Source organism: Brachyhypopomus gauderio, chromosome 6 (genome assembly GCF_052324685.1).
Source record: "Brachyhypopomus gauderio isolate BG-103 chromosome 6, BGAUD_0.2, whole genome shotgun sequence".
In the NCBI taxonomy this organism is placed as follows: Eukaryota; Metazoa; Chordata; class Actinopteri; order Gymnotiformes; family Hypopomidae; genus Brachyhypopomus; species Brachyhypopomus gauderio.
Genome location: NC_135216.1, coordinates 32,519,491 through 32,544,021, shown reverse-complemented (window position 1 = coordinate 32,544,021; position 24,531 = coordinate 32,519,491). Strand labels below are relative to the sequence as shown.

The 24,531-nt window shown below is 42.7% G+C and overlaps 1 protein-coding gene and 3 long non-coding RNA genes across 9 annotated transcripts in view; 2 read left to right on the top strand and 2 right to left on the bottom strand.

The window, feature by feature from the left end:
- Window positions 1-24,531, top strand: part of LOC143517720 (protein shisa-8) — a 63,489-nt gene that overhangs the window by 15,029 nt on the left and 23,929 nt on the right. For both annotated transcript variants that reach the window (XM_077010490.1, XM_077010489.1), the window contains exon 4: window positions 18,888-19,003. In XM_077010490.1, coding sequence (XP_076866605.1) covers window positions 18,888-19,003 — 116 coding nt within the window. The remainder of the gene's footprint in view (window positions 1-18,887; window positions 19,004-24,531) is intronic.
- LOC143517724 (uncharacterized) overlaps window positions 1-24,531 on the bottom strand; it is a 137,023-nt gene that overhangs the window by 103,428 nt on the left and 9,064 nt on the right. The gene's annotated exons all lie outside the window — the stretch shown is intronic.
- The window catches only part of LOC143517723 (uncharacterized), a 23,231-nt gene continuing 2,424 nt past the window's right edge, over window positions 3,725-24,531 (bottom strand). The window contains exons 2-4 of one of the 4 annotated variants that reach the window (XR_013132030.1): window positions 19,774-19,829; window positions 13,868-14,021; window positions 3,725-4,422 (exon numbers count right to left, since the gene is read on the bottom strand). This is a non-coding gene — a long non-coding RNA (uncharacterized LOC143517723). Of the gene's footprint in view, window positions 4,423-13,867; window positions 14,022-17,091; window positions 17,281-17,704; window positions 17,731-18,900; window positions 18,957-19,773; window positions 19,830-24,531 lie in introns of those variants that run through there. The other 3 variants (XR_013132031.1, XR_013132032.1, XR_013132029.1) reach the window with 3 other exon arrangements.
- On the top strand, window positions 20,786-21,939 carry LOC143517721 (uncharacterized). Of its 2 annotated transcripts, none has more exons than XR_013132026.1 (3): window positions 20,786-20,951; window positions 21,556-21,706; window positions 21,925-21,939. It is a non-coding gene; the product is annotated as an uncharacterized LOC143517721 (long non-coding RNA). The 2 variants fall into 2 exon arrangements; XR_013132027.1 differs by having other exon boundaries at window positions 21,522-21,706.

Here is a 24,531-nt window from a genome sequence, read left to right as displayed (position 1 = left end):
ATAATTCGCTTTTTTATCACATTATTTAATTATTGTTTATTTTCAAAACGCCCAATCTGTCTTCACGTTCTCTCATGTTTCGTCCTGGAATTACAAAAGGCTCGTATTTGTTAACGTAATATAAGAAAACTGTTCATTCAGATGGCTATTTGTTGTGAAACGAACATTCAAACATTTTCAAGTATTTAGCCTAAATTCCAGCACTTTTCAGATCTGAAACAAAAAGCAACATTAAAATTGGTCAGGTAAATGTTCCTTCCCCTGTTTTTGAGGGGTGTTTCTTTATACCAACACACATCGTTTCGGAGAACACTGCACAGAATGTGACGCGGAAAGTATAAACGCCTCCGCCGTTCGCGGAAGTTTGCGTGAGGTGGGCGGAGCCACTGTGATGACGTCATTATTGTTTGTGTGGCCCTCTGACACAATTCAGGTTTCTCATGTGGCCCCTTGTAAAAATTAATTGCCCACCCCTGTCCTACACCCTCTCCAGCTCCTTCACCTCCTCCTCCAACAGGACCGTGCACGCACACGCGAGAAGTGCAAGGGCGTTATAGAAACACCCACCCTCCCTGTGTCTGTGTAGGCCACGCCCAGAGGAGGTGGGGAAAGCAGGACTGGTGTGTGGATGAAGATGGGCGTGTGTGACCAGGTTCTTGCTCTGAATTACGAGTAAATAAGACAAACGCAGTGAAAAATATGACAAAGAGAAAAACAGATGAGGAGAGATAGAGAGATAAGGACGTTCTTCTTCATCTGTGTGTTTGATGAATGCTGCTGTCTGTAACCTCGGCCACTCCCTCCTCTTCCTCTGTTCTCCGACACTATCTCACTTTCAGGTGGTATCTTCAATCTCTTACAGACTCTAGAATGATGAATTCTAGATCCCAAAGCCCAGACATGATCACATCGCTTGTGTTCAGTCCCTACCAGAAGATGGGACCGGGATAAAATAAGCCTGCTCACCTGATAGAGGAGCAGCTCTAGACCTCTCTCAGTCCGCTGATGCCATCAATCCACTGATCCTGAGTCAGTTCATCTGATGATCATGCATACCATGTACTCACACAGTAGTTTGGTGCCATTGAGGGAGGTTTGGCTGTGGAGATTGGCCAGATGATGTGGGTGAACCCAGAGTTTGTGTCAGAGGACAAGCTGTCAGAGGATAATACTGCCCCCATCAGTAGGGCTTGCTTCAAATCGTAGGGGTTTCCATGTGAAGGAGTCAGGGCCAAGTTCTTAGTCCAGATTTAAGGTTTAGTCTTGGTCTTACATCCTCAACTCCACCTCACCGGCCCCACTCAGAATATGTAGGAATTCTGGGAAGAGAAATTGTAAAAAGCTCTCCACTCTTCTGAATGTGAGGAGTGTGAGGGGTTTAAACCCCCCCACCAGCCTGGAGCTCCGTAGTGTTTGGAGAGCTTGGAGACGTTTCATGATGCACAGATGTGCTGCTTCTGCCTGGTACCATCACGCCTGCCTTCTACATGAATGTCATGGAGACAGCAGGTGGCCGTGTGAAGTCTCACCGTAGAAAGTGGGTGAAAATCACGTCAGGTAAACACAACAGCCACGTTTTTCTCTTGTGGTTTCTATTGTGAGTTGGGGAAAGAGTTGAGTATACATTAAATTAAGTCTTTCAGGCTGAGCAAACAAATCATGTCTGTTTTTTAAGAACACAGCTGTAGCAAAGCGGTCAATGAGACAAGAAATGCTGTAATGCAACCAATAGACACTCTCTCTCTCTCTCTCACACACACACACACACACACACAGGGAGAAAGAAGGGGAAAAGACAGAGAGAGAGAGAGAGAGAGAGAGAGAGAGAGAGAGTATACCAGGCACTGCAGTAGTGCAGTAACAGATGATTCCAGTACCACTGTGGAAAACACGCTACAGTTCTAAAAGCTATTGGCCTCTCCAATCCTATGATGCTCGGAGTGAAGAGGGACTGTCTCTGACACCTACAGTGGAACAGTGTGACATGGCAGATTAACACTCAGCCATCAAGGTCCTAGAGAGCAAATGAGAGAGAGGAAGATGAGGAGAGACAAAGAAAGAGGGAGAGAGAGAGAATGCCTTGTCCTTGAGTGAGATGCTGAGGCTAAACCCAATACTCCCCCTGGTTCAGTTTAAAACAAGAAGGCAGTGACAAAAATGACCAAGCATTCTCTCTCTTTCTCCACTTCTCTTTCCACCTTTCTCTCGCTCTCTCTCAATTTAAGGTAGCTTTATAGGCAGGACTGTATCTAGTACAATTTTGTCAAAGCATAAATTATTTTGAGCAGAACATACTCATTGTAGAAATAACAATGACGTTAATGACAGTATTTTAGGTTAATGATAACAATGATGATGGTTGTAAAATAAACAAAGCGTCAGTAAGTGCAGTAATTTATAGTAAACGATATATGCAATAAATATCTGAACAACATATAGATCATTATTATATATATTATATACAGTGAGAGGTGTGATGAGTGTACTAGTATAGAGTGCATTACTGTCTCTCAGGCATTGCTACATATTTTTTAAATATTTGGGAGTATACAAATTGCATTGTGAGAAATAAGCAAGTCTGTGTGAATATTTCAGTGTTAGAGATTTAGGTGACACTGAATATGTCACAGTGGTGGAGATTTTGAGATTTTGGCGAGTCTGTGTGAATATTTCAGTGTTTTTGCTTTGCTTGATAATCTGGTAACTCTGATTGGAGTGCTGGATTGGTCAGCAGTGCTGGACTGAGGCTATTAGGAGTCAGTAGGTTAGTTAGTCTCAGTACCAGCTGACAGAGGGGACTGGGTTTAGGAGTCAGTAGGTAAGTTAATACCAGTACCAGCTGACAGAGGGGACTGGGTTTAGGGGTGAGCTCTTGGGTTTGAAATGCTTCACACTCTGTTGTATTTTGATTACTAAAATATACATGCAACAAAAATATATAGATCTTTTATGGATATATATAAAAACACTCTCTCTGCCTCTCTCTCTTCCTCTTTTTATATATTCTTCAGACTTGATCTTTTCCTCATCCTCCATCACCCCTCTCCTTCTATGTCTGCTCTCTCTCTCTCTCTCTCTCTCAGCCCATTTCATTTCCTGAGTGGGTTTGAGCAGAGGGGGGGTGTATTACTGCATAATGAGACCATTTTGCAGACAAGCCTTCAAGGGAAGCAGTAAAAAAACAGACCAGAGAAGAAAAGAACAAGTGAGCACTTTGAGGCCACACAAGAGCAGAGAGAGGGAGAGAGAAAGAGGGAGAGAAGAAAGGAGAGGCAGAGAGGGAGGGAGAGGGAAATAGGGAGAGGAATGGACAGAGAGAGTAAGGGAGAGGGAGAAAGGAATATTGAGAGAGAAAGAGAGAGAGAGATGCATTGAGCTTTATAGGGAATCCAAAAAATTAAATAAATAATAAATACGAGATATTTATCACATATACAAATAGAATGTCTTGTTACGATGATATAGTAAAATGCTAAAAATAAACAGAATAAACAGAGCAGTGTTGTACTTTACACAGCACACCTTCTTCAGGACCCAGACTACTTCAGTACCACTGACAGCAGACGGTGTCAGTGGAGTCAGCAGCGCTGTGGGTCCAGGAAGGCAGTGTGTTGCAGTCAGCTGTTACCAGCTGTTATGGGCAACACTTCACTGCCAGACCACTGCATCTCTCTGATTCAGAGGATGACTCACACTTCAAATCTGTTGGGTAGTACTTTATGTTTCATGGTCCACTCAGAGTTTCTGTTTGGAATGCAGGAAGCAAGAGGTCATAGCATGCTAATCCACTAAATGCTTTGCTAATTACGAAAAGCATCTAATGACCATCAGAATAATACCGTCACACGCTGGTGTCCAGGACACGCACACGCGCACACACACACACACACACACACACACACACACACACACACACACACACACACACACACACAAAGTCAAGGCACAATATCATATATCCTGGGGGCTGCTCTGCACTCACCTCATCAGTGTATCGGGGCTTGGTGAGGGGCTCTGGCATGTGTGTGTGTGTGTGTGTGTGTGTGTGTGTGTGTGCATGTGTGTGTGTGTGACTGAAGCTCCCACTTACTACATAGATGCATAAATCTATTTAATGACTGCAGACCATTAAGTGTAAGGTAGAGAGAATAGAGGGAGACAATGAGAGAGACACAGAGAGAGAGACACAAAAACAGAGAGAATGAGTGAGAGAGTAAAAAAGACAGAGAAAGAGGACAAGTAGAGGACAGACAGAGCCTTAAAAGGCTGATGTCAGGGTGGTGCGTCAGATGCGAGCAGCTCAGAGCCACTCCGAGCCTCCAGGCCAGCAGGGGGTAGTAAAGAGGCCAGAGGTCCTCCAGATGCAGCCACGCCCATTACATGGTGCATCAGCGTCTTGCGAAGGATCCCAGCTGGAAAAGCCTGGAACAAAAAGAAAGAAATATGTCTTAGTGCAAGACCCTCCTCCCATATTCTAGTGCTATGGTTTCTCTACCCACTGCTCCTGTTGTGAGAATCTCCATCCATTTTGTTTTGTGAACAGTATGTCAGCGGGTAAATAAACCTCCATTGCTGAATATGTGCTTCTGTGTGACATGTACACTGTGGCTTGATGAAAGTGTGTGTAGTAGTGGGAAGGTAAACGGCCCTTACACCCAGGCTTCTGCTGAGATGCTGCAGGCTGTGTGATGTGTGATGTGTGTGTGTGTGTGTGTGTGTGTGTGCGTGCGTGTATATATCAGAGGGCATTTTGTTATGTTGCAGCTTCACAGACCTGATTTAAGCTGACGGGTGTAGTGAACCAGACACATGCACACACACACACAAACGCACAAACACTAGAAGAGAAAGACAGAATGAGAGAGGGAGAAAGAGAGGGATGGAGGCAGTGAGAGGTATAGGGAATGAGAGAGATAGGGTGAAAGAGAAACTAACTGGAGAGGAATTAGCTGACATTTGATCAGAGGGACTACTGCATGACTGTGTACTGCATGATTGTGTAGTGCAGGACTGTGTAGTGCAGAACTGTGTAGTGCAGAACTGTGTAGTGCAGAACTGTGTAGTGCAGGACTGTGTACTGAAGGACTGTGTAGTGCAGGACTGTGTAGTGCAGGACTGTGTAGTGTAGGACTGTGTAGTGTAGGACTGTGTAGTGCAGAACTGTGTAGTGCAGGACTGTGTAGTGCAGAACTGTGTAGTGCAGGACTGTGTACTGAAGGACTGTGTACTGAAGGACTGTGTAGTGCAGAACTGTGTAGCGCAGGACTGTGTAGTGCAGGACTGTGTAGTGCAGGACTGTGTACTGAAGGACTGTGTAGTGCAGAACTGTGTAATGCAGGACTGTGTAGTGCAGGACTGTGTACTGAAGGACTGTGTACTGCAGGACTGTGTAGTGTAGGACTGTGTAGTGCAGAACTGTGTAGTGCAGGACTGTGTAGTGTAGGACTGTGTACTGCATGACTGTGTACTGCAGGACTGTGTAGTGCAGGACTGTGTAGTGCAGAACTGTGTAGTGCAGAACTGTGTACTGAAGGACTGTGTAGTGCAGAACTGTGTACTGAAGGACTGTGTAGTGCAGGACTGTGTAGTGTAGGACTGTGTACTGCATGACTGTGTACTGCATGACTGTGTACTGCATGACTGTGTAGTGTAGGACTGTGTACTGCATGACTGTGTAGTGCAGAACTGTGTAGTGTAGGACTGTGTAGTGCAGAACTGTGTACTGAAGGACTGTGTAGTGCAGGACTGTGTACTTCAGGACTGTGTAGTGCAGAACTGTGTACTTCAGGACTGTGTAGTGCAGAACTGTGTACTTCAGGACTGTGTAGTGTAGGACTGTGTAGTGCATGACTGTGTAGTGCATGACTGTGTAGTGCAGGACTGTGTAGTGCAGAACTGTGTAGTACAGGACTGTGTAGTACAGGACTGTGTAGTGCAGGACTGTGTAGTGCAGAACTGTGTAGTGCAGGACTGTGTAGTGCAGGACTGTGTAGTGTAGGACTGTGTAGTGCAGGACTGTGTAGTGCAGGACTGTGTAGTGCAGGACTGAGTAGTGCAGAACTGAGTAGTGCAGGACTGTGTAGTGCAGAACTGTGTAGTGCAGGACTGTGTAGTGCAGAACTGAGTAGTGCAGGACTGTGTAGTGCAGGACTGTGTAGTGCAGAACTGTGTACTGCAGGACTGTGTAGTGCAGAACTGTGTAGTGCAGAACTGTACTGAAGGACTGTGTAGTGCAGAACTGTGTAGTACAGGACTGTGTAGTGCAGGACTGTGTAGTGCAGGACTGTGTAGTGCAGGACTGAGTAGTGCAGAACTGAGTAGTGCAGGACTGTGTAGTGCAGAACTGTGTAGTGCAGGACTGTGTAGTGCAGAGCTGAGTAGTGCAGGACTGTGTAGTGCAGGACTGTGTAGTGCAGAACTGTGTACTGCAGGACTGTGTAGTGCAGGACTGTGTAGTGCAGAACTGTGTAGTGCAGAACTGTACTGAAGGACTGTGTAGTGCAGAACTGTGTAGTGCAGGACTCTGTAGTGCAGAACTGTGTACTGAAGGACTGTGTAATGCAGGACTGTGTACTGCAGGACTGTGTAGTGCAGAACTGTGTACTGCAGGACTCTGTAGTGCAGAACTGTGTACTGAAGGACTGTGTAATGCAGGACTGTGTACTGCAGAACTGTGTACTGAAGGACTGTGTAGTGCAGAACTGTGTACTTCAGGACTGTGTAGTGCAGGACTGTGTAGTGCAGAACTGTGTAGTGCAGGACTGTGTAGTGCAGAACTGTGTAGTACAGGACTGTGTACTGCAGGACTGTGTAGTGCAGGACTGTGTAGTGCAGGACTGTGTAGTAAAGGACTGTGTACTGCAGGACTGTGTAGTGCAGGACTGTGTAGTACAGGACCGTGTAGTATATACTATACTCACACAGCTGACCCGTGATGTCCACTATACTCACACAGCTGACCTGTGATGTCCACTATACTCACGCAGCTGACCCGTGATATCCAGTATACTCACATGCAGCTGACCTGTGATGTCCACTATACTCACACAGCTGACCCGTGATGTCCACTATACTCACTCATACATATGTGGATGGACCAGGTGTGTGTGTGTGTGTGTGTGTGTGTGTGTGAGAACCTGGGAAAAGAGCTGCAGAGAGGTCACACAAGAAGGCTAGGTTTTAACAGATCAAACCAAGACAGGTAATAGAATCTATGGAACATTACACATGCCACACACACACACACACACACACACACACACACACACACACACACACACACACACACTATCGAAAGGTGCGGACAGAGACTGATGGTGGTGTTATGCTTCATTTAAGTGACTGAAGTGTCATGACAATGTAACCACAAGCTGACGCAGACAGAAGAGGAAGAGAGACAGAGAGAAAGAGAGAGAGACAGAGAGATAGACATAAAGAGAGAGACAACTGCATACATTGATTATATTTAAACATAACTAAACAGAACTCTCAACATTTAAACACACGGACGCACGCACACACACACACACACACACACGCACGCACGCACGCACGCACGCACGCACGCACACACACACAATCTGTCCCTCTGTAGTTTTACTTTTATATGGAACCATTTTTGTTTTTTTATTCCCTCATGTTCTAGACATATAATCTTACCTTGTCTTGTATATATCTTGGACACACATGTAAATGCTTATAAACACACACATACCAGGGTGTCTACAGGTTTGACCAAGGAAAAATTAAGACATTTTAAGACTTTTTAATACCGTTTTCCAAATAAAATTAAGACCAACTCGCAAGATCATACACGTTAAAATAAAGCACAAAAACCAACTGATTATTTACATTAATTAATCTAGCTGCTTGAAAACTTCAAATGTTAATGCACAAGACGGACAATACAAGACACAAACATTACATTTTTTTCCACTGTACAGTATACACAATGAAACTTTATACAAAACAAAATTCAAACACTGACAACAGCATCATACCATACACACACACACACACACACACACACACAAGGCCATTTTCCTGTTTTTCTGATCCATACTCCAGCTCACGCTCAACCCCTTTCAGTTCTGCTACTTTTTCTCTGAAACTCTTTCTAAGGATGTTTGATTTTGTGATCACTTTGGCCATCAGGGTTCCTGCTTTCCCTTCGGCTTGTTCAGCAAGTAAATTATTACAACTGGTTTATACTTAACCTTGAAAGTGACGTACAAATGATTTAATTCCATCTTGTTAAGGTGTATGAACCCTGCAAACATGACGTGGTTAATTGCGCTGAAGCGCGGCGCACGCGAAGTTTTTACAAATTTCGAGAGGTGTACGACAGTGCGCGAGCCGCTCGTCAGCCGCTGCGTCGAAAATGACGTAATCGCGGTGGTTTCGCCCATGCGCGAGCGGCTTGCAATTAACCAAGTCATGTTTGCAGGGTTCATACACCAAGATGGAATTAAATCATTTGTACGTCACTTTCAAGGTCCATTTCTATATATCCCAGCACATTAAACTTAAATAAGTAAAATATTTATACATATACTCGAAATGATTCGAAATAATTCGCTTTTTTATCACATTATTTAATGGTTGTTTATTTTCAAAACGCCCAATCTTAACGTCTTCACGTTCTCTCATGTTTCGTCCTGGAATTACAAGAGGCTCGTATTTGTTAACGTAAAGAGAACTGTTCAGTCAGACAGATATTTGTTGTGAAATGAAGCAGTTACAATTTCAAGCATTTTCAAGTACTTTAGCCTAAATTTCAGCACTTGTCAAACTTGGAACACAAAGTAACATTAAATTGGTCAGGTAAATGTTCCTTCACCTGTTTTTGAGGAGTGTTTCTTTATACTAACACATATATCGTTTCGGACAACACTGCAACGGTCCCGCCGTTTGCGGAGGTTCACGCGCTACGGTCACTCGCGAAAGTATAAACCAGACTTGAAGGCGGCATCAGGGAACATGGTTTTAAACAATGAGTCAATTCCTTCGTTGGATCTGTATGACTGGTGACTCTTAACTGTTTTTAGCGCCCATATTACCTAAGCCTTCAAAGTATTGGTAGAGCCGCATAGCCTACAGCGTGAATGCGACGTTGAGCAGAGCTCGACTGAATGGATCTCTTGTTGGGCAAAACGTAGATATTGCAGGCTGCTGCTGACGAGCCTCGCTGGTATCTGTGACAGCTCTGAGCCACCAAGAATATGTCGGGTCTTCCAACCATTTCTGGCTAAGTTTGCATTTCCCCATCTCTCCGAACAGACGTTAACGTACATACAGCCCGCATGAAATTATGATCCCGCCAGTCCAACAACTACCGGTGCTCGTTAAGCCCGAAATACTTGCGAGCAATATTTAAGTTCAACACACCGCTAACGGAATTATTCATCCCTAAATTTAGCTCCGCAAATTTAAGACATTGTGGTTGAAAATTTAAGACAAAATAAGACTTTATTTGACAAAAATGAAATTTAATACCATTTAAGACTTTTTAAGGACCCGCGGCCACCCTGCATACACACACACACACACACACACACACTACTTTGGTGCTAAAAAAATGTAATGTCCCAAAGACAAAGGTTTAGACCACATTATTTGTATTCTGTTTGTGTCACAGATTTGTATTCTGTGTGTGCATTTGTGTATAGCTGTGTGTGCATGCATGTCTGTGTATCTATGTGCTTGTGTGTGGCCATGTTCCACTGTGTGTGTGCGTGTGTGTGTGTGTGTGTGTGTGTGTGTGTGTGTCATAGCCTGCAGCAGTGAGAGGTGCTGTAAAAGCCCACAGCTCACGCTCTCACAGCTGATTAGCTCTGGAGAGCTGCGGTGGGGCCGCTGCTAGAGTGTGACAGCTTAATTATAGACCGCAGGGATAGACAGGAATAGGACACACAAGAACAAACATGCAAACACACACAAACAAGCATACATACACCTCCATGCATGCATGCTTGCAAAGTTGCATGCACACACATATACATGCACACACAAACACACATGCCCATGCTTGAATAATTACAGCTCATATATAATCACAGCTCATATATAATTATAGCTCATATATAATTACCACTCATGTATAATCACAACTCATATATAATTACAGCTCGTATATAATCACAACTCATATATAATCACAGCTTGTATATAATTACAGCTTGTATATAATCACCACTCATATATAATTAAAGCTCATATATAATCACCACTCATATATAATCACAGCTCATATATAATCACCATTCATATATAATCACCATTCATATATAATCACAGCTCATATATAATCACCATTCATATATAATTACAGCTCATATATAATAACCACTTATATATAATTACAGCTTCATTAGTTTTGAAGGGGTAGTGTATGGATAGGATCAGGCAAGTCTGGGACATGTTACTAGTTACCTGCCACTTACCTCTACTGGATTAATAACCAATGTTTGCATCTGGCTACCTACCAAATGGACACCTTAGACTTAAATGAACAGAAGAAAGAGATAAGAAGAGGTCCTTTGACTGTAGTTGTACTGCGTAAGGGGACCTGACCTGTCTCTGTCTCAGTGTGCTCAGCCTGTCTCTCTCTCTGTGCCCAGCCTGCCTCTCTCTCAGTGCCCAGCCTGCCGCTCTCTCAGTGCCGAGCCTGTCTCTCTCTCTGTGCCGAGCTTGTTTCTCTCTCTCTCTGTGCCCAGCCTGCCTTTCTCTCAGTGCCGAGCCTGTCTCTCTCTCTGTGCCCAGCCTGTCTTTCTCTCTCTCTCTGCCCAGCCTGCCTCTCTCTCTGTGCCCAGCCTGCCTCTCTCTCAGTGCCCAGCCTGCCTCTCTCTCAGTGCCCAGCCTGTCTCTCTCTCTGTGCCCAGCCTGTCTCTCTCTCTCTGTGCCCAGCCTGTCTCCCTCTCTCTGTGTGCCCAGCCTGCCTCTCTCTGTGTGCCCAGCCTGCCTCTCTCTCAGTGCCCAGCCTGTCTCTCTCTCAGTGCCGAGCCTGTCTCTCTCTCTGCCCAGCCTGCCTCTCTCTCTGTGCCCAGCCTGCCTCTCTCTCAGTGCCGAGCCTGTCTCTCTCTCTGTGCCCAGCCTGTCTCTCTCTCTCTCTCTGCCCAGCCTGCCTCTCTCTCAGTGCCGAGCCTGTCTCTCTCTCTGTGCCCAGCCTGTCTCTCTCTCTCTCTGCCCAGCCTGTCTCCCTCTCTCTGTGTGCCCAGCCTGCCTCTCTCTGTGTGCCCAGCCTGCCTCTCTCAGTGCCGAGCCTGTCTCTCTCTCTCTGTGCCCAGCCTGTCTCTCTCTCTCTCTCTGTGCCCAGCCTGCCTCTCTCTCAGTGCCGAGCCTGTCTCTCTCACTCTGTGCCCAGCCTGTCTTTCTCTCTCTCTCTGCCTAGCCTGCCTCTCTCTCAGTGCCGAGCCTGCCTCTCTCTCAGTGCCGAGCCTGTCTCTCTCTCTGTGCCCAGCCTGTCTCTCTCTCTCTCTCTCTCTCTGCTCAGCCTGCCTTTCTCTCAGTGCCGAGCCTGTCTCTCTCTCTGTGTGCCCAGCCTGTCTCTCTCTCTGCCCAGCCTGTCTCTCTCTCTGTGCCCACCCTGTCTCTCTCTCTCTGTGCCCAGCCTGTTTCTCTCTCTTTCTGTGCCCAGCCTGTCTATCTCTCTCTGTGCCCAGCCTGTCTCTCTCAGTGCCGAGCCTGTCTCTCTCTCTGTGCCCAGCCTGTCTCTCTCAGTGCCGAGCCTGTCTATATCTCTCTGTGCCCAGCTTGTGTCTCTCGGTGCCGAGCTTGTCTCTCTCTCTCTCAGAACCTAAAAACATCTGGAGGACACATGCAGTACTCTCATGTGTACTCAAGGCGGCAAACACACACACACACACACACACACACACACACACACACACACACACACTTTTGCTATGACTTTAGTGTCTTTGAACTTTATTGATTACTAATAATATTGTAATAGCTTGATTTCTAGAGGTGTATTCTAGGGCTGCAACTATCGAATATTTTAAAAAATATAAATATAATCGAGTATTCTGTCGATTTTTTCATCGATTAATCGAGTAATCGGATAAAATCACACTTTTGTGTTTTTAACACAATAATATTGATAGTGTGTAATGCAACATGAAAGTTCTCTTAAAATGAGCAAGCAATTGGCTGTTATTCCGCTTGGAGAAGAGCAGTTCACGTGCGGATGCTTTCAGGTTAGGTGCTGAAGCATTGAGGAAGTACTGTTATGGTAGGCCCAGTGCTTAATTTGTAAATCAAACGATGCCGGAACCCAAACAGCGGTATGAGACAAGGGGTCACTGAGGCCAACAATGTCACCGGATCGCACACAAAACGCAACGCTTAGGCGCACAAATGTCAAAATAAAAGCCAATCCGTTTATATAAATTACTTTTAAATGATTTACGTGTGTTTTATAAGTGTTTTAAGTGCAGAAGTGCATTTTAAGCCTAAATTCCAGCACTTTTCAAACCTGAAACACAATGCAGCATTAAAATTCATCAGGTAAATGTTCATTCCTTTTTTTGAGGGGTGTTTCTTTATACTACCACATATCGTTACGGACAACACTGCACAGAATTCGGACACGTCAAGTATGAACGCTTCCGCCGTTCGCGGAGTTGCACGCTACGGTCACTCGCGAAAGTATAACTAGCTTTTAGCTTTATGGAGACGCAGAAAGGCATCGCTAAAAGGGAGAGCTCTTGTGTGATTTAGGAAGCCTGAATGTGGATCTTGTGTTTAAAAAATGTCTTTTATAGAATTATTTGTTCAATAACTATTTGTTCCGCCAGGATCCGGCTCAAATTATGCCCTGGGTAGGCCAGATCCGTTTTACAGTAAATACACTGCATTACGTTGTCCACCTTGCGCAGCGAAAAATGGTCCCACACTTTTGACATTTTTGCACTTTTACGGACACCGCTATCTTCGTTTTCCGCCATTTCCATCAAAACAAATCACGCTGCCTTAAACCTGTGCGTCAGTTATAACAGTCAGTGTAAAACAATGATACCGGAGCTGCGTAGTAGTACAAAGCGGGATTTTAAACATTTAAAATAGATGGTGACATAAATTAAACGAAGCCTCGAGGCAAAGAATTTGCCTCGAGTATTTTTTGTAATCGAATTACTCGAGTTACTCGAAGAATCGTTTCACCTCTAGTGTATTCCAACCTACAATACTATCTCAATCAATCAAATTTTATTTATATAGCACTTTTTACAACAGTTGTTGTCACAAAGCAGCTTTACAAGTGCCGAGTCCTAGCCCCCAGTGATCTCTCTGTCATTTACACTAAGTTTATATTTAGGTGTTTCTTGCTAGCTGCTTTGGCAATAGTATGCAATTGTGTATCTTATTACATTCATGGCAATAAAGCAATGTTGAATGGAACAGCATAGAGAATGAGTGAGTGAGAAAGAGAGCGAGAGGGAGAGAGAGATGTAGTGTAAATCTTCAGTGAGAGCGATCTTGACTCTGTGACAAGGTCTCTGTGTTTCCTACCAGGAAAAAGCAGGTTCTCACCACCTCTTACCAATGCTCCTGTCACCCAGGTAACACTGTCCCAGAGACCTACTCTGCCAAGATTTTGTAGCCCTGGAAACTGAAGTCAGTGTTGTGATGTCACGAAGGGTTGAGCCCAGGGTTGTGACTGAGGTGAAATATTCAGGTCTGTTTTGTAAATTCATTAGTATGTCAGAAGCAGATTTTTAATATGATTTAACAGGTAATTTGAACTGCCAAAGTAAAGATGGTTACCATGAGAAATGAAGGACAGAAGCTGCTATGAATGTTGGTGTGTGTTATTATCTGTGAGCCGCATGCAGTGGGCTGCTGTATGAATAGAAGCGTTCATCCTGACCTCTGCTGGGTGTTCACTCTTCAGCTGTCCCACATGGCTGATAATGGCGCATTAAAAGGAGGTGGGGGAAGGCCTGAGGGGGTCAGGGTCGGCCTGTGGGGGGCGCTGTGGAGACATGGTAGTGGTGATTGGGGCTGAGAGATGCCATCTCGTTCTGAGGGGACACAGGGGGTATTGTGTTACCATGGAGACAAAATGGACACAAAAGACTGACAAAGAGTAAACAAACAAAGCTAAGCTTGAAGAGGAAAATTCACAAACACAAGTGCTCACATGTGCCCAGACACACACACACACACACACACACACACACACACACACACACACACACAGGCATGCTCCTGTCTCTCTCTATCTTACCCGAGCAACAGAAGGGTGTAGTTAAAACAAATGAAAGAATGATAAGCCAAACATTAAGCTTAGTTGCCGTCAGTTGGCTGGCTGAATAACTAGGTTACCTATCTTACATACTAACGCCAAATTACTACAGCTAGGCTGCTATCTAACATATTTTAATGTGTTTCAAACAGATTTCTCACTACAATAGCAGCTATGTTTTGAAATGGTTGTATTTACAATATATATCCAAATTATTTTCACATGTACACATTCGACAGTAACCATGGCCGTTGAATCCCTTGCGTTTGCTTCTGCAATCGCCAAATGGTTAAAAACTTTATTAAGTTATTGTTTTATATTAAGAAATACATATTTTCAATGTTTCTTGAATATTCTAAAAACAGCACAGATAATTAGAAGTTCAAATTGTGCTTGAAAATATAGTGGTTGAGAAACCATCCCATGCCGATTTAAAATTAAAACCTGTGACAGTTACGTGAAGTAGAGATCATCAATAAACATTAGAAAAACGTTTATCTCGATATCAGTTTATAAAAGCGTTATCAGTTTGTCTGGATCTAGCCGGTCAAAGTATGTCCTAGTAGGCTATATCCTATCCCTAGAGCGGCTACAGCTGAGGTAAATCTGAGGTGATGCCAGGGCCGGAGTGGGCCACTTTTTTTCAGCCCGGGAGTTTCATGCCCAAATACGGCCCAAAATTATTTTCCCCTCCCAATCGGCCCAAACTAGAGATTGACATGAGCCGGCCCATCGGGAATCCTCCCGAATCTCCCGATTAGCCACTCCGGCTCTGGGTGATGCTATAGGCCAGGGGTGGCCAACCCGCGGCTCTTTGCCTGGTTTCATGCGGCTCCCCAGCCGGTCCGCGGGCTCACCTGCACAAACGGGGCGACACACTGCTACATTTTCGTGGTGCGCGGTTAGTTTACAAGCCTAGCGAGCCGCTAATACTTTTAAAACCGGCGTAGTGGAAAACACGCATTTGACTGTCTTCACAGCTAATAATTTACACTCCCCCCCCCCCCCCGGCTCAACAGATTACACTCGCCCATGTACGATGTGGCTCTTTGCCGTAACACAGTAAGAAAAGTGGCTCTTGGTCTATGACGGGTTGGCCACCCCCCACTACGCAAAGATACGTTGAAACGACGTCTTTTCCAAGTCATTTTTGCACGTCGGATTTTGGTCCCCTGAAGGTGCAGACTGTGACGCCAGACGACGTCTTTTTTCCGACGTCTTCTGCACGCCGTGTATCGACGACCCCGGGACGTCCGGATAAGGGCCAATTCTAGTCCAAATGAAGTCTTGTGTAGGTCTTTTTTTGCGTAAAACGTTGACTCCTTTTAGACATCGTTTTTATAAGCCTACCAACAGCTATTTCTAAATAGAGCTGTAATATCGAAGGAAATGCTTTCTTAAAACACAATTTCCATGGGGATTCATAGTTTCTGTGCACAACTAGTGCCATTTTAGAAGGTAGCATTTTGTCCTGGTAAATTTTCCTAGCTTCCTTTTCGTCGCAGCAGATAACTGGAAACGTATACAAAAGTGTAATGGTTCAAATCTGCTGAGCCTAACGAACTTCAGAAAGATGAACGGGAACAATAAACAGGTCCGCCACCTTCTGGCACCAGTTACACACGTTACAATTGTATATGCTTTACAAATAAATCACATGAATGGCATTTAATTTCTTTCCACCTTCATTTTTATTGATCACTGACCAAAACGCCAACTTATAAAAGTAGTAATGTCTGTGGTAAATTCCATCCAATACGTGAGTAGCTAGCTAGCCTTTTGGCTAACGTTAAAACGTAACAAACCTTACAAAAATCCATTACAAAAGTACAAGGTAATGTGATTATATCTATTGATCTGTTACTACAACATATAAACATTTTAGGTTAACATTTTGAGGTTTGTGAAAGACCAGTTGTTAATGTTACCTTGAAATCGCCCGTAAATAACTGTAAAAAGTAACGGATTTCTTTTTAATTTAAACTCCTCTAAATGCGCGAGGCAACTCGCTCGAGCTTTTTATGTAGGCTCACTTTTGTATCATAGTCAATTGATTGTATTTAACATCATGCATTAATAGTTATACATAAATTACAATATTTTGATAATACATACATTTTCTTATACGTGTCTACATTAAATAATGTATAATAATATGGATTTATTACAGTTCACAAGCTGCACCATTGAGGTTACATGGAGTTTTAGGTTGACGGAGTCGAGCAAAAGTGTTTATCGCCCAAAAGACAAGTTTTCTCATACCGCTTTACTCAACATTTAGAAATGTTCATTAATATAAAAAAATACAAATATTATGTATCATGTACATTTCTGTACCCTTCTTAGACGTCTCCGTGACGTTGAAATTCCGACGTTCAAGTGTTTAACTGCATATCGACGTCCAAGTGGGGTCATAGTTAGACGTCCAAATAACGGACCTAGTTTGCACGTCGAGTAGAAGTCCAGAATTGGTCTTGGACCGACGGACGCAATATAGACTTGATCTGCACGTCCATAAGACGTCTAATGTTTAGTGGGCCCTGCTATAGGCTAAACAGTAAACAGGTAAATTTGACGTAATCGGAGGTGAAGTCCAGCCAACGCTAAGATTAGACAAAATAAAATATAGCTATTGCTAAAATAAAATCGAGGCATTGCTAAGATAAAGTGAGGTAAAAGAACTCGGGCTAGGCTAAACTAAACTGAGGTAATAATCAAGCTAATGCTAACGTGAGGTAAAAACGAGCAATTGCGAAAATATGCTGAGGTAAAAAAAAGAGCTATTCCTGAAATAAAATGAGGTAAAAATCGAGATATTGCTAAAACAAACAGGCTATATATCTTACCTTGCTAGAATTTTAATATCCGTAGAATTTTTCAAAGCATTTTTCTTGAAATGCGCATGATATAACTAGTGTGTTCGGTTCACCAGTATTTTCTACATGAGGTGTTTTTGCTCGCAAGCTAAACGATGTGAAACGAGAAGAATTTACTTTCACTGAACATGCAAATCGAATTTATTATTGATCTAGTGATACTTACAGGGTTGCCAACTTTTGACGTTCGCTTGGAGTGAGATTTTAACCTGGAGCCGGTGGCGAGTGTATTTTGTTGAGCGGGGGGGGGGGTTGGCGAACGAAAAATGGACACAGATTCAGTGTTATATCGCCGGTGGATGGCGCCAGAGCTACCGAACTAGTAACGTATTGAATCATATATGTGGATCTGAGGTAAATAAACTGGATTTTTTTTTCGGCGTGAGATATCGGAAGTGTGGCGTGAGAGCGTGTGAAAACGGTCAAATGCGTGTGTCTCACGCTCAATGCGTGAGAGTTGGCAACCCTGTACTTATTTGAACTTGTAACTAATTGTGAATTATGGACTGTCATAGGTCTGTTTTTTTAAACAAATAACTGATATTTCGCGGAAACTACCACACCTCACAGTGTCAGTACTCACAACGCTCACGCTGCCTTTGAGCTGAGAGTACGAATATGAATACGAACTGGATGTTTGGTTTGGGAGGAGGAAAGGCAATTACAGGGTTGCCAACTCTCACGCATTGGGCGCTACGAACGTTTCGGGAAACCCACCCCAGTTCGCTTGTATTACTTTTACAAATAAATTTACAAATAATACCGCGCAGCTACACAAACGTAATGTCAGGAGATACTGTAGCGACTACTACTCCTCACGGCGAGTCTCGCCCTTTAAGTGACACTGGGGGGGGGCGACTGCGCGCGCCAGGGTTGTGTTATCAATAAAGTTTCCCTCCTGGATTTTTGGATTAAGCAGTTTCTGCCTCGGTTACCGAACCTGCTTCAATACATTGTTACTGTTAAAAATGCACTTCAAATAAAGTGAGTATTGGAAAAAATTATTTTGCTGCTGAATGTAACTACTAAAGTAACTTGTAGTCTAACGTAGTTACTTTTAAAATCAAGTAATATGTAACGTAACTAAGTTACTTTAAAAAGGAGTAATCAGTAATCGGATTACTTTCTCAAGGTAACTTAGCCATCACTGCCTGCAATTAATGTTTTTTTTTTCGCATTGTCCTTTTTCTTGCCTCAGATCTTAAATGTATTCTGTTCTTAAAGTGTTTAAATATTTTTAACCATTTACTAGAAGTTATGGAGACTGAATTATTTATACAATAGTGTTATAGTTAGCAACTTTAATTCCCGACACTTTCAGACTCCTAAGTCTATTCTTTATCTAAAAGCAGTTTCGATTGACCCAACCTTTCTTTTAAAAACAGCATGAGAGCATTTTTCTCGTTTCACTGGTAAGCCAGTCAAAAGCTACTTGCTCTTGTTATCTGGTGTGGAAGTTATGGTACTGAGTGCAGCATATTACTTACCTCACAGTTATCATCAGTAGCATATTAGTGTGGGTTCCATAAGCATTTCTAAACGTTTATGTATTGTCATAAATATTGTCATTAAAGTATTGCTATGTTTACAGTAAGCAATACTAATGGGTTTACATGTTTATTGGAAGGTAGCGCTGACTCATAAATTATTAGCCATCAATCAAATGGTGTTGATTGTGTATAAATGGTAATAATATGCAGTTTTGATGGGTATAAATGTTTGCAGTAAGCAGTGCTGACAGTTGTGCTGTAAATGTTTCTGTTTAGGGCCCTGACTGACCTACTGAAGCAGCCTGGAGAGATGGGGGCGGGCGTGGACCGAGGAGGGCACCACCCAATCGGATCCAACGGAATCTCTGGTCGATCGATGCGGACCAACAATGGTGAGTGTGTATGGACCACACAGTCCACTTCATTATTCTGTCTCCCTGTAATAGAGTGGTGTGTACTTCCGAACATTTCATGCTGATTCCTGCATGACAGTACCTAAATCACGACACTTACAGATTACAGGCAGTTTGACGCTGTCAACAACAGGCAAACACTGTCATAAAGAGGTTGATGTGAAATAATGGTGTGTGAATCATCTGTGAAAAAAATTATAAAAACAAACGCAAGCAGCACATATTGGAAAGCTGCAGTAATTAATTTTGAAACAAAAGAGTGTTTGGCGTGAGTGTGCAGCACAGGGGACGGTGGTAGCAGCGCTAAACAGCTGAGGAGATGGCTGCCTTTAGCACGCCTGCTTCTCCAACTCAACACGGCCTGACTGCAAATGGAGAAGCAGAAGCTCACGACGTCTGGAACCTTTTGACCCTTTGGTCAGTAATGCCTGAATAATTAACGCAGGATACCAGAGTCCTGCTGTCCCGCATGCTGGATTAAAGGAAGTGGCTTAACGAAATTCTGGTACTAATTAAGATGTAATTAATTGAATCCAAAGCCAAAACCTGCTGATAGGACAGCACTCAGGACACGTGGGGGAAAGCTAGAGACCTTCACGCCCTCCTTCGCTCTCTCTTGTCTTTCATACACACACACACATCTATATGCAGATACAAACGCACACACACACACACACACACACACACACACACACACACACACACACACACACACACCTAGACACAGACACAAACACTAAAGAACTCACATGCTTTACTTCTCATTCATCTTCCCCCCTCTTCTTCCTCGTCCCACCCTCAGGTTCTAATGAGAGTTTAATTAAGAGTTCATTAGCACAGGACAGATAACACTGCAGGAAGACAGTGGCCCCGAAGAGACCCATCTGGACACACTCACATTCACATTAATGCACACATTAACACACATCCCAGTACACACACACACACACACACACACAAGCAGATTCTATTGCTTAGGAATTTGAATGCACATATTTCACATACCTGTATAGACAACCAGTTGAATAGGCAGATATGAATAAAGCGTGCAGAGGGTAAGGATGGAGATAGATGAAGTTACGTTATAGAAGAAGCCCATGGCAAAGATAGGAGGAGTGAACTCAATGAATAAAAGAGGAGGTGAGGGAGTGAGATGAGAAAGCGAGAGAAAGATAGACGGAGAGAAGGAAGGACAGAGAGAAAAAATAAAATAGAAGTGATTATTACATCAGGGAGGATAGTGCTAGAGGCAAGCATGGAAATAGAGATACAGCAGTGCTCAACTCAAAGGTCTTTTCAGGTTCCTCTGTTTCATGTGTGTTGAGATGTCAAAGAGGTCATGACCTTTACATTTAAAAACTCATGCTTGTCAGGTAATTGCTAAACTGGTCGTCGGGAGTATTTTACTGGATAAGTCATACAGAGACACTGAAGAGAATCCGTGACATCTTGGCATTAAAACAAATTGTCTTCAATGCAGTGAACACAATCTTTAATACCGAAGCTTAACCCTAACCCATGGGTTAAAGTTCTCCGTCACTACGACGGATTTCCGTCATTTGATTTTTTTGGGGAAAAAATCCGTCAAATCATAATAAACAACACACGCGCGTGCTATCTGTTTTGTGGCCGAAATATGATTCTCACTGGCGCTCATCAGCGCTGGATGGATGACGGCGGTGTCATTTGATTGACTTGCGGTTCATTCCGCCTTCAGATTTGCGGACATTACGTAGAAAGGTTTTTACCCCCCTCCAGAGCCCTATAGAGAGAGAGAGTGTCGCGTCAACTCCGTTCACTCCAATGGACCAGTTTTTTACAGCAATGGCGGATCGTGGAGCCTGTCAATAGTTCCCGGAAGTTAGCAGCAAATACGAGCAGCGCAGTCAAACTGGAGCAGTGGACCATCTGTGATACACTTTTACAGGTTAGTACGCTTAAAAAATCAGATTGTGTATTATAAGGACATCAGAATCAAATTAGCATGTGCATTAAAATGTGAATTAAAGCATTTTAGTGAATTATCCACCTCTTAATAAGCAGATTTAGGGAACTAAATCTATGCTAAGACAACGCGAATACGGTTAGCGAGATTTCACATTAACGACCGACAGCCTATTAATTGTAAATTCCTCTCTTAATGTCATTTCACCTAAACGCGATGTTTTTGCGGGGTAGCTAGTATTGGTTAAATATAACATTTGAGTGTGATTGTAGAGTGTGTTGGGTAGAGGAGGTGAAATGAGGATATCCATTTTGGAGTACCAGCTAACGTTTTATTTCCTTTTATTTTATTTATTTATCCTTATTTTTTATTTTCCTTTTTATTTCGTTTTATTTATTTTTATTTTATTAACGTATTTCCTCAGTTTTTGAAACTGCTGGATATAAAAGACGTATACTATTTAGTGTGATTAAGTTTTAAATATTCTATCACTTAAAGAAATAATATAATTATTAGGAGTTCATACTTATTATACCTGTGTCAACACTATAGCTGTGATCAGCAGCTATGGGCCCTGTCTTTACAGGTCCAGTGGTGCGTCGTATTGCAGGGGGCTTCCTCTTTCTGAGTGCGGGGCGATGCACAAAAATGGTGGGAACAGCATCTGCTCTCAGTCTAGTCTTGCCCTGTTTGGTTTTGATGAACTGGTCTGCCTCAAAATGTGCCTGCAGAGTGATGTGAGTTTACTCCTCACACATGAGAACTCAGTTTTTTCTACTCATATACATATCCCATAGTGGGTGAATACACAGTATTAGAGAACACTTACTGGATACGTATACACTCATTACACGTGTAAAAAACAACCAAGGATGTGCAACAAGTTCAAATTCATATCACATCAATACTCATAATAATCATTTTCTCCTGTCTTTTTCTCCTCTCTCTCTTTAAGCCAAAGAACCATAGGGGATTCAATGGAGCCTGCAACTAGATAGCACCCTCACCCTGCACCCGAATCTGTCTGGAGTCTTTGATTTTTTTTGTTCACTGTTCTGTATTTTAATAAATCAGGCATTAAGCTTTCCAATAGTGTGTTTATTGTGAAAAGTGCAAATGCAGTGTTTGATGATTACCTCACATATATATTTGCTGTTGTAATCTTTAGTGAGGGTAAGATTGCTCCTGCTTAGTTGAGACAACCATTTTTTTCTCCTCTCAGTATCAGTGGGGAAACCATACATTTTTGCTCGATTGGAGCATCCCCATGCAACACAGCAAACCATGGTGGACACTACACAACACGGAGGAAAGGACACAGAAAAACTGCTTGACATGATATTCATATTTGAGATTATTAGAGATTTATTTAATGAATTAATTGCTGTAAATAAGTGTGTATTAAAAATACAAGATATATATATAATTTATCAATGTATTTTAATGTCATATACTGTCTGGATGTAAATGTAATGTGTTTTAATGTACCCTTTAAAGCATATTTCTGCACAATGAAGTCAAAGAATTTTCCTTCTGTCAGAAAATGTACATTAGTCATTTAGATTACTTAGGTCACCAATACCTATCTACATATCTAATCTGAATTTCTCACCCCTTCCTGTCCCTCTAAATATATAAATGAACGTAATATATAACAATTATAAAACAATCAAAGCATTAAACAGCAATGTGCTCTAAAATTAGCCTAAAGTTGGTCGTTATATGTTCACAATAGTACTCAAATCGCAGTTCTGTCTCTGTGTTTATGCGCTCAAATTGAACTTCCTGGAACTATCTGAAGCCTCCGTGAATCACGTGACCATCAAGCGTTTTGAACTTCCGTTGCCCCCCTCCTGCCTAGCGTGACCGTAGCGCGCGACTCCGTACACCTGCGCGAACGTCGGAGGCTACTTGCTGCGTCACATTCTTTTTGCAATGTTGTCCGAAACGATATGTGGTAGTATAAAGAAACACCCCTCAAAAACAGGGGAATGAACATTTACCTGACCAATTGTTGCATTAGTGCTAGAATTTATGCTAAAGTACTTTAAAATGCTTGAAAATGTAACTACTTCGTTTCACAACAAATAGCTATCTGACTGAACAATTCTCTTGTATTACGTTGTAATTCCAGGACGAAATATGAGAGAACGTGAAGACGTTAAGATTGGGCGTTTTGAAAATAAACAACCATTAAATAATTTGATAAAAAGCGAATTATTTCGAATCATTTCGAGTATATGTATAAATATTTAACTTAATTAAATTTAACGTTGAAAACGTGTTGAAATGGACCTTGAAGGTGACGTACAAGTGCTTTAATTCCACCTTGTAAAGGTGTATGAACCCGGCAAACATGACTTAGTTCACTGCGCTGAAGCGCTGCGCGCGCGATGTTAGTTACTAAAGTCGAGAGGTTCACGACTGCGAGGCTCTCGCGCACGGGTGGAGCCACCTCGATTACGTCATTTTCGGCGTGCGGACCCTCGCGCTGCTCACGCCGCTCGGGCTGCGTCAAGTATAAAGGCTTAAACCAGGCTTAACATGGATGGTGTTGTTCTGTTTGTATTTAAAAGCTCTATCCAGTGGTGTGATTTAATTTGCCATTTTTGGACATTACATTTTTTTGTAACATACCTACTTAAAGCAGGTAATCTTACGGCTTATGTTTTTGCGATAGTGAATCTGATAAAAACAAGAGCTTCATACCTCTCACCAGGATTCACTAAATTTGACTTGATCTTTAAATAATTTTCTGGAAGAGGACCCCCAGATAACTCCCATTAAATACACATTTAAGTACATTTATTGCTCAGGTGTTCATTCTCTCTTCTGTCCTTACACAGGCTGTTTAGATAAATATACTTTATAAATGTGTTTATTGTGTAGAATTAGGCAAAAGAGGCCGTGTCCCAACTACACCACATTTTCAGTAATTGCTGGCATTGTCTTTTGCCAGGAAAAATTTTCAGTCAAATGAAAATTTCTTGCTTTAACCCATGCCCTAACCTTCTCATCAAGGTTTCTCAAGTTCATAATATGCTGTCTTGGGCTTTGACAAACATACAATTATTTGTGCATTATATATTTTTACCTGGAATTGTTTACAAGTCAGTGGAAATAACTGTAAGAACAAGACTTGGTCGCACACACTCTCATATTCTTTGCATAGATGAGTGATACCCAAGAGTAGATTTGGCAGTGTAGAGTCAGCTGGGCCACATTACCTGCTGAGTCCATCAGCTGTGATTCTGGGCAGCATGGGTTGCAGGCCCAGACAGCTCTTAAACACCAGACTCATTACTGATTTTACTCATTAAGAACATTAAAATAATATGAAATGCATGTAGTTACTTCAATAAAAAGCCCTTGACTGGAATTTAATCTAAGATAATTATAACAGTATTATAATATGCTTTTCAAGACCTAAATCAATCATGTTAGTGATCAGTTTCAGCACTACAGACAGCTCCTTTACACACTGTAATACACACATTCTCTAAATGGCTACTGGCTTGGCCTCTCAGTAACCCAGTAACACTTCTTCAGACTAAATGACCCC